Source organism: Morone saxatilis, unplaced genomic scaffold (genome assembly GCF_004916995.1).
Source record: "Morone saxatilis isolate NCDOM2014 unplaced genomic scaffold, NCSU_SB_2.0 Contig2, whole genome shotgun sequence".
Lineage (NCBI taxonomy): Eukaryota > Metazoa > Chordata > Actinopteri > Moronidae > Morone > Morone saxatilis.
The window spans coordinates 22684657-22702596 of NW_023339762.1; the positions used below are offsets into that span (position 1 = coordinate 22684657).

The following is a 17940-nucleotide window of genomic DNA, read 5'->3' on the forward strand; positions in this document are numbered from 1 at the left end:
TCTTTCAGCGGGTGCTTTGATTAATTTTCAAACTGAATACAGATGTATGAGCGTAGGAACATTGCGTAGCATTGAATTACACGTCCAGCATAACATCACATCCCCCGAATGCATATGAATATTATTGATCCATGCACGTCTAAAGTAAAGTTTGACATGTCTTGGGAGACGAACTCAATTGAGCGTGCGGCCGTGCTCTCTAGCCCATTATTTCCTTATCTTTTTGACAATTCGGAGCCCTCCAGTCCATGTAATATTTAGTCTTCAGACTTGTCATGTACGAAAAGGTGAGGGGAATTGGAAGTGTGTGCAGTCTGTGGGAATTAGCAGTAGCCACCTACAGATTAGGTTTAGAGTGCTCTGGGTGCTTGGCACGCAGAGTGGGAAAGGAGAGGAAGAGCAATCAGGGTGACAATGTTAATTTGAACTCTGGTGTGCATATAACACTGCCTGCATAGACGTATGGAGCTAAGCAGAGTAGGCTGTCTTAAATCATCATGTTTACACAGTTTAACAGCCCAGATCCTGGCATTTGCATTTATATTGAACCCTTTTCCAGTGTTTTGTAGTTTCTCCCAGCTATAAATGAAACGTGATTGTGTGGACGTGTGATTGCAGACATGCAGTGCATTGTAGGAACTGTAACCTAAAGTTTAGAGAGGGTTGTGTGACCAGAAGGTTCAGTTCTTCAGACGGCCTGGAGGAAGATGAGTGCAGTGTCAACAACAACTGTGGAAGTGTTCTTGAGCAAGGCAGCCCTAACTGCTTCACTGGAGCCAGTGTTAGTTGGTTTCCAGGCAGAGCGTCGACTTTCTCTGGACGGGAAGGATGAGTGATTTTCTCTCCGTCTCTTCTTTACGCTGAGAGCGAATTTTGTGGCAGACGGCGTCATGCAGGAGGCTCCTGATGCGTGTGCACATTTCGGCTTATCCCGGCGTGGAGAGGTTTGAGGCGGGGAGGGACCCTTCTGACCATCACACAGGGTGGGGTTCAACCGAGGAGCTCCGTCCCCGTGCGCCGCCACGCCCCCGCGCTTGGCGCTGTCCGGTGCTCTGGTGCTGAACGCTGGGTACCAACACAGCCAACTGCCTGCAGCGCTGTGGACTGCCTGTACGCGGCCGTGGTGCGTGGAGCCAAGAGACGGATCTCCCAGGATGAAAACGCTTTAAGTTCAGAGGGGTCTCCTGGAAGGATCACATCGTGGATAACTATGAGGGAAATGTTTCTCAAGTGTTTTTATTTTCTTTTTTAATGGTTTTCTCCCAACCCCCCTGAGTCGCTTGGAGGTACACAACTTGCCGCACAACATGATTTGTTTTTTTTTGTTATGCTGCCTTCTGACGCCGGCAGCTGGATATCAAACACGGGAGCGACTGCCTTTCTTTCACGGTCATGTTTTTGAGAACTCCCCGCCGGCTTCTAAAGTAAACGGACTGAGCATTCCGGCGAGGCGCATCAACGCGCAAAAATGGTGCCCAGTCTCCGGGATGCACTTCAAACTGTATGGAAACGGCAGCGAAGATTTCCGCGTCTTCGCCCACCACAAGCGGGGAAATCTATTGCTAAAAACTTCCAGGGCTTTAGACAGAGAGGCTCGCTCAGAATACCTGCTGAGCCTAGGTGTGTGCTGCCAGGTCTGCGTGTCAGAGTCGGTCGTCTTCGAGGTTGCGGCCGTAAAAGTGGACGTTTTGGACACCAACGATCACGATCCGACTTTTCGCAGTGCAGACGCCGTTCACATAACTTTAGATGACACCACTGCTCTCCGTAGTGTGGTTTACAGACTGGAGGCTGTCGACGCAGACAGCGGCAACAACGCAGAGTTGACATACATTTCCATCCCCAAAAATGGCAGTTTCTATGTTGTCCCAAAAACAGGCGAAGTTTTGCTGGTTGACTCCATTCTGGGGCTCCCCTCTGAAGTCAAATTCTGTGTTTTCGCCAGAGACCACGGATGGCCCCCTCTGACCAGTAAAGGTGTAGTGGTTACTATTGCGCCACAGCGGTGGGCGACGCGTCCTGCTGAATTAACGGGGTCAGGAAGGGCCGGACGGTCGCCGAGGGCACTACTTGACCCTGGCACATTGGTTTCCCTCAACGTGTCTGAGGATGCCAGCATCGGCTCGGTCATAACGAGCCTGAGTCCCACCAGGTTTCAGTCAGCCGCCTACGAGTTGGTTTACCCAGAGTCGGAGAGCTCTCCGGTCACCGTGGGGCGCGACAGTGGAGATATCACAATAACCCGGAGGCTGGATAGGGAGACAGAGCCTTTCGTGGAGCTCACTATTAAGATTCAGGATAAACGAGGTGTGTAGACTATTCCTCCATTAATCTGCACTTAAGTTAAGTCATGCACCCCCCTCCCCTCCCTTTCCCCAGGAATTATTTGCATTGTGGTGATGATGCCCTATTTTAATGGAATGCTTCACATTACATGCACATGGTAAAACTGTGCTGCCATCTGGACACCTCACCCTTCATCAGTGGAGCCCCTCGACAGGCCTGACATCCATCATATCCATACAGGGCTGTCAGGGTATAGCTGCAGCATAGGCTCACTCCACAGGTGTGTCTCATTATCATCTATCCATCCGCATACCTGGAATATGAGCTCAACATTCGGATGAATTTACAAAAATGTATTTGTCCGGTTTATTTTGACATGCACGAGATATTTCTAGCCAAACTGAGCGTTACAGGCTCATTTGTAGCAGGGGAAAAAATGACGTTTTCAGTTTATGTATAAGTGTCTTTGTGAACTGGTCGAATTATGTCCTTGATTGACATAGTTTGCGACTGTGAAGTTGTTTTCAGAGCTAATCCTTGCAGAGTGGCAAACCACTTCGACCCTCTCTCTCTCTCATCTACTGGCATTACCCCTCTAATCCTCCTCTCATTCACTCTCTAGTCCCAGGGATTTGAAGTAGCATTGCCACAGTCAGTCAACCTCTCAAATTCTTGGAGGAAAGGTGAAACTCGTGTGTGAGTTGTTCTAACTTTTTCTATTTTGCTCTTCCGGAAGTTAGACTTGAAGCTTAACAACAACAACAACAAAAACAAAAACAGGGAATCAAAATGATTTTGCTTTGTAATTGAGCTACACAGTGTGCAGGAAACAGTGTGCGCTGTTTTCATTTGAATTGCCTGCTGCTGTTACATTGCACAGCATGTTCTAGATTGTAATTGCACGCCTGATTGGGACACATTCTTGCAAAGGGCTGTCTGGAGGCTTTACAGAGAGAGCAAAAATAGTCAGAATTCTGACTACTTTTTTTTCCTCCACAGATGCGTAACAGAAATAAGCCGCTCTATCCTGACAGATATTCAGATACCTTCCTCCATTTTCCCTCTCTCACCTGTGAAACTCTCCTCTCCTGATCAAAGGCATGGCATGTCCTTTATCCTGTGACTACAGATTTCCAGACAGAATCCTGACGGGATGCCTTTCTTCTGCTTGTCTCATTCCCAATCCCTGCATACACGTGTCTCTGAGTGAACGAGTCCATTTTAGATGTTTTTATTTGGTATTTTTAGAGATTTAACCTAATCTCCCACATACATTCGCCTCCTTCCTTTGCCTGTGGGTTTGCTTGGGTGTCAAATTCGTGGCCTGTCTCACAGATAAAGGAGTGAGCTCGTACACACATTAGAGAAAGAGACGAGAATGAGTGAGATGCTTTGTGTGTGTCTGTGCACCTGTCTGTGTGGGTGTTTGTTTGTATGCAAGTGTGAGACAGCATAGTCATACTAAAATTCACCCCAGGTACAATAACAACAGTTTTAATAAGGCCTCATGTGTTGCATCGTATCAACTTACTCCACCGCGGTGAACTCTCTGTAGCACAGAGCTGTCCGTGGTGCTGACAGTCACCTGCTGAATGTCAAACAGAAAACGCTGTCAGACGGCAGTCTCCCCGCAGATCAAAGAATATTCAAGTCAGCAGCACATACAAAGGGTGGACAAAATAATAGGTACACACTCCAATCCAGTGCCACAGCATGACAAACCATGGCTTCAAAAACCAGTGCCAGCGTTGGATTGTTTTTTTTTTCTTTTATGGTAGCTTCATTGTAGGGATTCTGTTCAATTGTTGTGTCTTCCTTTCATTTTGTCCACATTTACACTGAGCCACTTTTATTCTATCACAGATGCACCAGTGCTAATGAAAAGACTTGCTGCTGATTCTGCTGCTTCCCATACTGTTATCACTAACTACCACTACTACTGCCACTATTCTGTAAAGCCATTTCTTCTAGCCCTTATGGAAATGTTTACTTTAGTGATTGATTTTATGTTAACAGGCTTCACTGCTCAATGTTTGCTCTCTCGGATAATTTCAATAATATGGGAATAAGAGTACATGTGCTTATTATTCACTGGTGAATGCAGATTTACTAAATGTGTAGTGAATGTGTTCATTAACTGGTTAATTTGGGCATGAAATGCTAATCACACTGGTGCAAGGCTTTCTTTTGTTAATAAGTTTGCCTTGGGTATAGCGTTGTGATTAGAGCCATCCAAAGAGCTGTTATTTGTTCTGTTCAAATGGAGATTAAAAAGTCTAGTTTGACACTTAGATATCTCAGATGAATTATTCTGGCACACTGCAGATGGGGGCGCGGGGGGGTGGAACAGCAGTACTGGATTACTCTCAGTATGGGGTCCATCCTTATTGACATACTTACCTAAAAGAAAATGTGCTTACCAAAAACTCATCCTCTGTACCCCCACATGGCTCTAAGACGTGACATGTTTGAACACTGAACCGTCTTTGTAGTGGGTTGTATTAATCAAAAACAGTGTTAAAAGGTTTTATTTGAATAAATGTTGAATAATAAGGTTATAATGCGCTAAGTATGCCATCAGAATGTTTTAGCATCAGGACAGATAGTGTAGTGCCAGAATAGTTTGCACACATTTTACCCAGGAATTGCATTTAGTCAGCCATTTCTAAAAAGATATACAGGCCTACATACACCAAAATGTGGTTTCCTCTCATTGCCATGAATATGATTAAAATAATTTACCATAACTCTCGTATCTGCTGCTGCTGCTATCCACATCTGATTCAATTAGTCATCGTCGTGATTGGCCTTTTCAGAAGAAATTGATCATTTAATGTAATCATGCAATATATTGTCACATATGACTGCTCAGTATGAACAATAACATTGTTTAACCAGTTTAGGATTAGTGTTTAGTCTTGCTAATTTCTGAAGTAATATTCTTATATTACGTATTACCATCACAGTGCTGTGATTCATTACGCCACTTACTTTTTAATTACAACCCACACACCAAAGTTAGGAATTACTTTCTCTTTCGTCAAAACAAAACATTTTCACTTACTTCTTTTAATTATAATTTGCTCAAAACCGTTGTATAACTCATCACCAGACTATATGTATTGAGCATTAATTTTAGATAACTAAACTTATTCAGAGATGATAATAAGACATTTTTAGGGGTTGGGATCTAATCAGAACTTTGCTGCTTGTATAAAACAGGATTTCGGGACCCCCTGACACTGTTCCTCCCACATCTGAAGCATCACATTTAGTAGAATCACCTTGTTTGCCTAAGGAGTGTTCTTGCTCAAGGCCTTATGAAAACATTCCTTCTTTCTCCTTGACTGGATCCCCTGCTAATGCTGGAGAAATATTTACCTTCTAAACTATATTCAGTACACCAAAAATCCCTAGAGAAAACAATGAAGTGATATGTTTTTGACATAGCCTCTGTGTATCAAACCAGCAATATGAGAAAAAAAGGTAAAAGCAATGGAAGTAGGCCATGACTCATGACTCATAGGAACTGGTTATGTGGTGTTGTTTTGAGGAGAGGGAGTGTGGGACCTCTACAGCTCTTCCTGTAAAGGATTCTTGCTGGCCCACAGAGGATGTCAGTTTAGATTTGTATTGGTGGGGAATTTTTTGCTTTTGGTTGTCCCACCAGAAGAATCCCTTTCTGTGCACCTGAGTAGGAATCTGTTAATGGTATTTGACGGGTTAGGAGGAGTATTGAACAAGTGGTGCAGTCCTTTGTGAGTTGGAGTGGGGGATATTGGAGTGGTTTCTCTCTCTCCGTTAGGTATCTGTGGGCAGGGTGGCATTCAGCTCATGGTAATCACCTCTTCTCAGCCTGTTTTCTCTCTCTCTCTCTCTCTCTCTCTTACACACTTTCCTTCTATCTCTTCCTGTCTGTGTCTCATAGTCAGCATCTCGCCTCATGCTGTCTTTAATCCAATTTCCCCTTTCATATTCGTTTTTTTCCCCCCATTATATTTGCATATTCCCCTTGTGATGTGAAATGAATTGAGAAGAGACCCCGATCTCATTTTTGTTTGTAATTTGTGACTGTGGGGCTGTTTGTTTAAGTAGAAAACAATTTCATAAAAAGCTGTCTGCATTTATTAAATTTAGTAAAAAAAATAATGCCTGTGGTGATAATGCTTTATTTTGTGTGTGATTGTGAGCATGTTTGTGGTTGCATGTGCATATAAATGAGTTTTTTTTATGCACATGTCTAATTGTGCACATTTGTTGTCTATAAGTCTGTGCACGTGTTAAATGTTATTATTGTCCTTTCAGATACCCTGCAGCCGATATTCTCAGATTTGTTGTTTCTGTCGACATGCTGCGAAGCTGTAACATGCCTGCAGCATTTGATTTCTACTCTGTGGTCTCTTAGATATCCGATGAATGTGTCTAAGCAACATCCCTGCAGTCCTCTCTTCTCTACAGTCTTAGCATGTATCTGATGCCATGTAGGAGGGAAGGGGAGTGTGGTTGCCACAGTTTTTTAAAGATGGGATTAAGCAGCAAGAGAACAAGAGCAGGGAGAAGAAGGAAAGTAGCTCTCTACACGTAGAAGAGATATTTAAAGGAGATGCAAGACTACTACTATCAGGGACACAGAAAGGTCAGGACAGGCTGTAATGCTGGTGGTCAAAGAGTGTGGGTGTAAGATCGGGAAGGTTAAGCGAGGCAAAGATGAGAAACCTAAGCAGGACTGAGAAAGACTGGGAATGATGAAGGCAGAAAAATGCTGAAGCAGTGCGTAAACACGTGCCAGTGTGAGATTGTTTTTTTTCCCGTGTGCCTATAAGCTTTATTGAAGATAAGTAAAGGGCAGCCAGATCAGAGGCAGGGAGTTGTATACTGCAGATGAGGTCAGCCTGGTGAAACATAATTGTCAGATGGTTAGAGGGCAGAAGTGAGGAACTATTGGGGTGGCAGGAGGGGAATGAGGTGTGCATGTACTCTAGCCTGTAGTGCAGGGTGGATGGCTACAGGGCACTGGGGGGTGGGAAAAAATATAGTACTATACAGCTGTGAAAAGGGCAATGTGTGCTTGTATTTGTCTGAAGATTGTTTTGAGGGCAAATGGAGGGAAGATGAGAAGAAAAGTATGACCTGCCCTTTGGAACGGCAGGAAGAAAGAAAGCCAAGGATAGAGATAGAAAGACAGAATATAGTGTTTTGTCTCCCAGTACGACTTAGGCTACTGAGCACTTATCCAAATTTAAACTTGGAGCTCACCAGGGTCATTTTTATGTAAGCTAACAAGGGGCCAGGGATTCTCCAACAAGTCCTCTAAATAAAAGGTACAATAGAACAAGGTTTTCTGATCTGATATCCCCATCAGCAGGACAAAAATAACTTGAAACTTAAAAGACAGTTTAAACTGTTCCATGAGGAACGCTGTGTTCAAAGTTTGGTTAAGTTTAAGCACAAAAAACACTTGGTTAGGGAAAGATCATAGTGTGGGTTAAAACACATTGCTTTATGGTGAGATTGTAAAATAATAACATTGACTGTTGGTAGGAAACAATCACAATTCCTGTGACAGCTAGAAGTCTCCGTCACTTGAACGTAAACATATGCTGTTATTGGGCATTTGCTCATACGACTGATGTTGTCGTTACTCTTTTAAGGACACTTTCCAGGGATTTCTGTGGCACTGAAAACTGAGTCAGTGGCCTGCCGTGACTTAATGAATGTAACTGATAGCAGAATCACCAAATGTTATTATGACTTTATAATGAGAATGAGAGAAACTGCATTTAATGTGAATCGGTCACGTCTCATCTGCCTAATAAGGTCAGTATGGACCTTGACGCCAGATCAGATCGGTGGATTCCTGCTACCAGAACAAACAGAAGGGAGAGGAAGAGGAGATATCTGTATACTGATGTCAGATCAGGAGTTAAAAAATAATTATAGAGCTAAAGATGTGGAATGAGCCAGTATGTATTTTTATGTCTGTCTTTCTGTTTACAGCAGAAACCTTATATATTCAACCCACATAAATTAGGCAGGTTTGTTGTGTGAGGTGTAGTGGGAGGTGTGCACAGTGCTGTGAGAACAGTCATGGCGACAGGGAGGTTTTATCTGGCCAAGGGTCTGCATTATTGATGCCCATTACCACAGACATTGTCAACTCCAGACATTGCACATTGAGGCAGGCGCTGTCAGGTAAATGTCTTGCTGACCTCCAACGGCACAGATTCCCAGAATGCCTCTGTGCAGCCTGGTGTCTACCTGTGTGATAAATGAGCCTGACTTGCACGTTGTACACGGAGCTTATCCCAACTGAGAACGTTTTGTTTTATTAAATCTAATCCATGATGCACTGGCACCAGCTTTGTAGGAGACAAAGGTTTGAGTTTTAGTGTTCTGTTGATGTAATTCAATTTCCCACTATTGTGTTTGCTGTGATTGCCTAAATTTGTAGTGATTTATAATGAACACAGTAACCGTTTATTTCACTGGCTGAATGTCCCCTCCATACCTGACATCTCCCCTGCCCATTTTAAACTTTTGTTTTGGCTCTACCTTTGCATGTTGGCTAGCCTTTCTGTGGCGTTTCCCCAGTGAGCTGAATTGATTTTGTGCTATTGATTAACCAGGAGCTGTTTTGCTCGCAGTCACAAAACATCACTTTAAACAACAATTTATATGTCGCAGAATAGGCTGTGACAGACTGTTGCTGATAGTTTACAAACTAGCGGAGAGGTAGGTGTGTGATTGAGTCGAAAGGCTGATAGAACTGTCCTGAAGCACTCTAATGAATCAGCCTTTCAGACAAGCCCGCCTATGAGGCTAGAATGAGCAAGGGAAAATTGGAGCTAGCGTGGGGATATGTCGTGGGAATTCAGTGCTTGTGCTTATTTATCTATTTGGTCTTGAATTTCTCAACCTTTTGTACCCAAAGGTCCAATTAACTGAGCATAACAATGGTTGCAGCTCCGCTCTCGGTGGCCCAAGAAGGCACTGATAAACACACAGGACACAGGCAAGTTTGAAAGCTGTGTTGAATGAACTGTGAACAAGGAGATTTTTAATGCAGGGAAAAAGATCACATGGCTGGCCAAGTTGCCTAGTGAGATGTTTTGACATGCCATGAACTTTGCTTTAGAGTAAAGCACACAAATTGCAGTCATTGCAGTAATTGTGCGACACCAATTTGCGCAGTGTGAGTGTGGCTTTTGTTAAAAAGATGAAAATGACTGCCATGCAAAAGGCGATGGTAGAATGAAGAAAAATACTTTTTCTTTAGTATTTTAGTCTGACTGGCGATCAAAAAGACTCAGACGAAGGCAAGGGAATTGCAGCTTAGATTAGAAAATGTGTCTGAAGATGATGTCCATCTCATGGTTCAGTTATTTAATCAATTCCGGGAAACAGGGAGGCTAAAAAGTCGACAACTCCATCACAGCCAGAGGACTGCTGATTACAGTAGCAGGTGTCTTTGATGCAGAGAAAATGTAGTGCCTCTCAGGTCTGATGAGCATCCAGGAAGAGTGCATGGGATACATGGGCTGTTATGTGGATATTTCCAAATGGGACTTTGTGAGTGTGTTTGTGTGTAAGAGAGTGGCACATACAGAGAGATGTGCAAAAAGAGGATCTGAACACCACAAAGGAGGACACACAGAAGATCATTTTTGTTCTTGCTTGTTTTGTGATCTGGCTTGGACAGTCTATTGTATGCTATTGTTATGTCCTTCCTATCTGTATTGGGACATTTCTGCAATGCCAGATCCAAACTTGGCTCATGTGCCTGTGCATGTGGAGCATGTGTGTGAGGGTTTTTTTTCTCTCTAACTGTGTTCCAGCTACCAATTTGTGTCTGTTCTCAGTGGAACCACTGAACGTACATGGCTTTCTTTCTATCTTTCTCTCTGCCTCGACAGTGTAGGGCTTAATTCTGTGGACTAATCAGACCATATGGTCTCTACAGTCTTATGATGTGCTGAGAAGGATGGGATAGGGAGGCTGCTGTGTTGTTTGTATTGTTAGTAATGCCAGCCTTGCAGTGGAAACACATAGACACGCGCCACTGCCACATATTAAGGATCAAGACCTGGAACTGAGTTCACAACGTTTAGCCATTATAACCCCTTCCACTCAAAATGTAACCAAGCAAAAGATTTTGAAAATTAGGATGTGGAAAGTGAAAATGTTAAAAAAAGTTTTTCTTTACAAACTGTACATTGTGAACTGCATATCTGCTGTTTAGACTCTGGCCACAGTTTTGCGTCATTTTTCACAAGTTATCGACTCGTAATTACTGCTGCCCTTTCTGCCCTGACACTGCAGCTGCTGTTTAATCAAGTAATTTCAATAATTACTTGACTTTGTGTTGGTTTTGATGGATATCTCTGACTGAGAAATGGCTGCCTCTGTCAAACTCACGTCTCGTGTCTATCCCTAAATGTTCGGCTGGCGCCATTAATAATCATGCACTCAAAATTGAAAATGAGAAGCTTGTCTTAATGTTTGGATTGAGTGCTAGATCACCATATATTTACAGTAAAATCCTGCAGATGGAGCATTACTTTTTAAAAATATTAACATGAGATCATATTTATCCAATGTGAATTTGTGAACATTATCACTGATTTGGGGCATTAAAGTTGATTAATTGCTCTTTACTTCATATGTTGGATATAATCATAGATTTCCGTTCTGTTAACGTAGCTTTGATAGCAGATATTGTGATAAATCCTGATGAGGTGGGGGAGTTTAACACTTGGTTTCTCTCGCACACAGTGGGTGATACACATTGATCTTGTTTAATCTTGCTGGCCTGCTGTTAATGATGGGAGATGATGGTCCACACAGGACAGACTGCTCACTGGATTAGATATCTAAATGAGGACTTTATCCTCATCCTCTCTTTCTCTTCCCCCATTACCAATAAGCCAGGCTGTGGTCACATGCTGAGTTACAGTTTAATGCATGTGACTAGTGTAGTGTGTAGCATCTTTTGTGCATGTGTGTGTGTTCAGTGTAGACAATGGACAAACCATGTTCATGTGTTGTTTTGTCAGTGTGCATTCATGCAAGAATGCAGCGTTTACATTGGAGGAATGCCGTCAGGGCTCAAATCCACACTCACTGCTGCTCCATAATAATCTGCTGTACTTCCACAGGAATACATTTGCAATGTTCAACACATTATTGTACCTTCGCACAATAACAGACACTGATAGGGTGTTCCCAGAATGCCTCCCTCTCTGGTGTGCTAAACAAACACAGACCCAGCTTCTGGTTTCAGTGATAGATTAATGCTGTCTCACCCATACACTGTGGCTTGTTTTCCTATTAAACCTGTGCGGCTCCCTCTGTTGCTTCTGCCTGGCCCTGGTCTTGCTGTGCGAATATGTTTGTGTGTGCTGGTGGCTCCGTGCATGGGGCTGTGTGTTTGTGTTTGTTTGCCTATATATGTGTTTCTATGGAAAGATATCGAAAGGGCTCCGAGGACAACCCCCATCAATCACCAACTCAGAAGGAAAATGGAAAGAGGGAAGGAGGATGGAAAGAGAGATGGAGGTCGCCACAGGAAGCAGCATTTGGAGAAAAGGGGAGAGGGAGACAGAGGAAAAGCGGATGAATGGATGGAGCAGTCCGGGCTGGCTCTGATTGAGCTGGGTAGTGTAGTTTATATCCTTTAGAGATAAGGCCGGGGAGCACTGCTCAGCAGCTTCCTCCCCCTGTAGCTTGAACTGAGCGTGATAATAAGAAAGCGTGAATGGGGCAAATTGAATTAATGCCGCGGCACACCATAAAAGCCCTAACTATAATGCATTTTAAAATCCTATAATGAGCAGAGAGCTAAAATAATTTCACACTCCAGTGAAGAAGATGGCCCTCTAACAGATTTTGGGCCTGGCTGACACTGCCAGGGCCTTTGTCATTTAATGTGACTCTAGGTGCTATGTCGAAATGATACTTACTCTTACTTCCTGGGGTACAGCAGCATGAGGCAAACTTAGCGAGCAAACCATTCAAATTCCCACAACACATGCAGACATTATATCAGAGCCGGGAGCGGCTGCTTGCCTGCTGATGTCTCGCTTGGGTCAGTTTTACCATCTCGGGGTAAAACAGAGAGGGCACATCTGCCATGAAAGTACTCCCTCATTACTCTCCATTAACAGCTCATTCAGTGATGGGGACAGTGGTAGAAGTTGGACCCTGTCCCGTTTGCGTACCCACACACACACGCACTCATATGTAGCGTACAGAGAAAAGGCACAGATGTGTGCTTTTGTATGTGCACACACAGAAATGCACAAAGTATTTTTCACAGTTTCCCGCCCTCACATGCTCTCAGCTCTCCCATCCTCATTATTAGAGTCATACCGTCATAAAGCTGAAATTACCTCTCCATCATCAAACCAGGGAGAGAGAGAAAGATAGCTCTCTGACACACACTAACACTAACAGACGGGTGCTGATAGAGACTAATGACCAAATGAAAGCCTCTGGTATGAACAGTGTGCCTTTCTGGCTGGAATGAAAGAGAGCAACATGGTATCAATTGCTACTTCCTCTCCTCTCTTCTCTCCTTTCCTCTCTCCTCTCCTCTCCTCTCCTCTCTGCTCCTCTCTTCCTTTCTTTCCAATTCTCTTCTCAAACCCAACCCTGCTCTCCATCCCTTGAGGAATCTAGTTTTTTGTTTTTTCTAAAGCTGCATTGGGTTTCTTGGAACTCCTCACACTTTCCACTTAACCCCAGGCAAGTAAGAGCTGAGGGGTGCACAGGAGCATCTCACTCATCTGCTTTCTCCTGGAAACACACACAAACACGCATGCATGTACACAGCTACTGTTACGCGTCAGTACACAAACAACACACACACACAAAAGTATGCGCCGCACTGACATCACATCCATACATGCGCATACAATTCTACACACGTGAAAGCCCAGAAGCACACGATGGCACAAGCAAGAGGCAATTCAATAAAACTTCAATACTTGGACATCAACAAACAGACACTCTTGCGGACAAGGCATAAATGCACACGTGACGTATACACAAGTTGGGGAAACATACACGTTTCCTGCTCCATGCAGGAAAATGAAAGCCCAGAACGAGCAGGGCAGGCGGAGGCCAAACAACAATTTATATCTGTATACCTTAGATCCTACCGAGAGATTGCACTGGAATATCCCATCTTGCAATGTCATTTAGATTAACTCTCCTTGCCACCTTTCCAAATGACTGGTCCCTGCTGTGAACTGTGCGACAGGGTGTGCATATGTGCCACTACACATCCATGTCATTTGTAGTGTAGTGGGTGGGTGGGTGGAAGGCTGGGTGAGAGCATGATGCACTGTAGTGTACGCATGCTTCAGTGCATATTATTTCTACCCTTAAGTGTCTGTTTGGATAGCAGCGACATTGTTCCATCACACATTTGAGAAGTGAAAGCATACTTCACAGCCAGATCTAATTATGTATGATATATCACAGATAGTTGTTAATGTACAATACTTGACTGCTAATGTAGTGCTTATGTAAATGTAACCTAATACCTATCTGTACAGTTATTTCTGCCCAGTTTCATTTGAGAAGAAGCAAGGAATCCCATGCACTGTCAATCACTTGTAGTCACTTTAATTTCATTTTAAAAAATCCACCAGAAAGCTCAGTTTGTTTGTTTATCTTCTCCTTCCCATCAAAATCTCAGAGAAAACAGAGCTGTACAGCGTTTATATAACTTAGACGAGAGCTCATGAAGCTGAATTTCCGTTTTCGCTTGTTGCCTTCCAATCAATGTTTAGCCTTAAGATCTTATTCTTACACAATAAATGGGCTACAGCGTCTGTTAGGAAGCTTTTAAATCCCAATCTAAAGTCATTTTACAGAATACTTAGAGTGAAAAAGGGCTGTTTTGTCTAGACAAAACATTTTTAGTCAGGGCCTCGAAACTTTGAATTCTTAAGAAATGCAAATAGTACCAGTGCATGTTCCTTAAAGACACAACTGAACAAGTAGTTATCTTGCATCAACATTCAACCTGTTACTGCCCTCATTATGCTATAGGACTAATAATGATTTGTTGGGAGCCATGGGTCCTGTTGGCTTTGATGCTGTATTTTGAATTTGCTAAAATGTTGAGTTGACTTGGCCTGTTTCTGTGTTTATGTGTGTTGGTGGTACTTGGTGGAAGAGTGTAGGCTTTACTGTTCGCATTGCTGATGGTTTGTCAGCAATTGTCCAACTTGAAAAAATGAAATAAAGAGCAGGAAATTGCGTATGCATTGGTGCCTAAAGTCAGAGGACTATCAATATAATCTCTGTCCATCTAATGCACAGATGCTGAACGTTAGCTTAGCGCAGAAAACGAGTCACTGAGTGTGAAGGAGCTGTTTGTTGCATCTCATCCCACTTATGCTTATGTTAGTACTTCCAATTGAATGTACCTGCTTCTAACACTGCCATACACCAAACCAGAAAGTAACTAGTACATTTATTCAAGTGCTTTACAAGTACAGTATAAAGTGCTGCAGGATGATGTATTTTATGCCAATGGGACTTTTAGATTATTGCAGAAAATAAGTTCTGTGGCAAACAAAGGTTTGTGATACTAACATGTTTTATTTAGCAACATAATCTTCACAAATGAACACCACTTTTATGATTTATGTAAGCATGAGTGAACGCCAAAAGTAAAACGCTAATGTTAGACTATAACGAACTACACCACAGTCACATGATTTTAACATCTCCAACACTAAAGTTCTACCTTCTAATTAAATTGTGTAATTAAAATCTATAAATTGGAAAGTTTGAGGTACAATAGTTTACAAGAGCCCAAGTATAAACACAACAAGACTGTAAAGGTGGACTAATGAGTAAATAAGTCTCTGCTGACATTTAAAATCACCATCAGCTTCTGTGGTCTCACTTAGCCACTTATAATTAACCACCTTTTTTAAGGGGCGTAAAAGCTTAAAAATTCACTGATGGGCGATGATGACGTATTTTTTGTAGTAGAACAAAATGTGAAAATATGTTAAGCATGTGTTAACCACAGACTTTTTTTAGGCACATTCAAAAACCCATTGACTTCAAGGCGAGGGAACCAGAAGTGCTAAAATGCTAACTCAGTTCGGGGGTTTTATCACTAATTCCTGCAGCACTCTACAGAGGTATTGCAATTTACTTCAATTATTCCTTTATGCAATTTAATACCACTACTCAACTACATTCAAAGGGAAATATATTTTACTTTTTACCAAGATTTTATCGGGATTGACAGCCCCAGATAATGGCAGCACGAAAATTATGAGTGATCATGCGTGAGATGGGTAAATTCAGGATGGAAAGAGAACTACTAGGACTATTTGCAAAAGAATAGTCTTCTTGACTGAACCTTTTTTTTTTTTTTTTAAAGTCAATGTATGTGGCCAAAATCTCATCAGGCACTTTGTAGAATTAAGAATATTAATAGCACTTGAGATGAAGGACTTTTTAGTTGCCAGAGGGACTCTATAGCACCTCCCGGAGCTCAAAGGCTCACACTGGCTGAAGAGAGGATGGGAGACATCTGCCCCGATACTCCTTGCTTTTTTCTCCAACCTTTCTATAAAAAGTTGAGTCAAGGACTTTTGGGGTTTGCCAACTATCTAGCTTGCCATTGACACAATCCCAGGGAGTGTATTCTTAGATCTACAGTTTAGGTGACCGTACCAGGGTGGAAAGTGAAAAGTTAACATTCTCAACAATAGTTTTCTACACTAGTTTTAAAATCTGCTGACTAAAACCGAGGCCGCTGAGTTTTCTAAGAAGATAACGTTGCTGTGAGGATCTCTTAAAAAATATACTCTCTGCATTTTCAGATAGGCTCACCTGGGAGTCCAGAACTGTACCAAGGTATTTAAAGTTTAACACAGTTTCAAAATGTTGGCCATCAAGTGAAACTGGCTCTCTCTTTTCAGATCTGTTTTTTTGCAGATAGTTAATTATTTTGTCTTGGCCAACTGTCAACTTTTCGAGGTCAACTAAGACCATGTCTTCAGCATACTTAAATAAATTTGTTGGTAAAAAGAGAGAATATCACAGGGGAAAGAACCAGTTGTGGGCAACTTGTGCTCACAGTGAGCATATTATAAAATATAATGCATTGTTAAGGATTAAACATTCGTTGCAGTTGTGACCCCTTAAACTGAAGCTAAGGGTGTTTCAAAAATCACTCCATTTTATTATATACAGTATTCCACAATATGTATCCTATGAAATTAGTCACCTCTCATTATTCCATAATACCTCCACTAATTGTTAATCTGAGTACTGGTATAAATAGCCGAAAAAAGTGAAAACCCCTGTGTGGTTGTGCAGGGCCAGCTTCTCCTCGAACTGATGCAACATTTAATGCTGCATCAGTAATCATAACTAGCATTTTTACATTATCTCTATCTAAGTACTTCTTTAGTCATTGGCGAAAAAAGAGATAATATGGTCTAGTGTGCAGGACAACGGTGGCCCTAGAACATGCCAAAAAATCCCCACCTGTTCTGGGTTACTGTAGACACATGGCGGTTCAACATGTTGGCCTCCATGGAAGGCTCATTCTTAGGTAACAAAAACATAATGACTTTTATATAGGCTACATGTGATTATACACTAATGAAAACATAGATGTACATACTAACATTTCTTGTAGATCCTCTTAAATGCTAGATCTTTACATATCTTACATCTTTTCCCAATAACTACATTTAAAATAGTTTAATTAGATAAAGAAAAGTATTTTTCATTAGTGTGAAACAATTAGACACAGAACTACACACTCATCCTTCCATAGACCAATTTATCAGCAGTCAAGTAAAGGAAGACCTTTTTGATCTGCCTCCGTGGCTGTCAGTACAAAGCTTTGTCCCTCTATCTATATTCATCCACACATTCTGATTAGCTCAGTATGAAAACTTGATATATGCTTCGTCACTCAGCTCTTGACATTTCTCTATCGACACAAACGAGGCCTTTTTTTAACAGAAAGTGGCACAGCAGGAGGGTAAGATAACTGCTAGTATGTGTGAAATTTTGTAATGTCAAAGACTGTTATATACACGCATATGTTGTATCCAGTCTTTTAATGGGTTAAGAAGAACATGTTTTACAGTAATATAACTCAGTCAAATATAAAGTTTTATTTTATTTCAAACGCTTAATTTTAGTCTTTCTTTTGCTCATCTATAAGTAAAAATGTGCTGGAGGTATGGAAGAGGCTGTTGACTGTGTGCTTAATAATTTCTCTACTGTGGCCAAGGTAAATGTGGGACGAGGTGCAACAAAGTAACCTTTGTGAAAAGGCAAATGTCAAGAGAGTGACCAAGCATAAATGGAGCTAAGTATTTGTACCTTGAGGTTTGTCTGTGGTGATAACGAGCAGAGTGCTTATACTGTGGGTTTGATCAACAGACCTTTGTGTGGTAGATAATTTGAAGGTTTGAAAGTGTGTTTTCCATAAAGGCAGTTCAGTGCATCTTTCTTTTCTTTCCAGCCCTGTATTGATTATCTAGAGACAAGGATCAATTAATGTCCTTTGTTTATGAAGGACATGAGGAGGATGGGAAAGAAAGTATTTAATCTATGACAGAGTAAGAATACAGTATGTGTCTGAGGTCACGCTGTAAA

The 17940-nt window shown here is 42.0% G+C and overlaps 1 protein-coding gene across 1 annotated transcript in view; it reads left to right on the forward strand.

Moving 5' to 3' along the window:
• Positions 1-1307: 1307 nt before the first annotated feature.
• The window catches only part of LOC118330634 (neural-cadherin-like), an 82835-nt gene continuing 66202 nt past the window's right edge, over positions 1308-17940 (forward strand). The window contains exon 1 of the mRNA XM_035665259.1: positions 1308-2307. Coding sequence (XP_035521152.1) covers positions 1308-2307 — 1000 coding nt within the window. The remainder of the gene's footprint in view (positions 2308-17940) is intronic.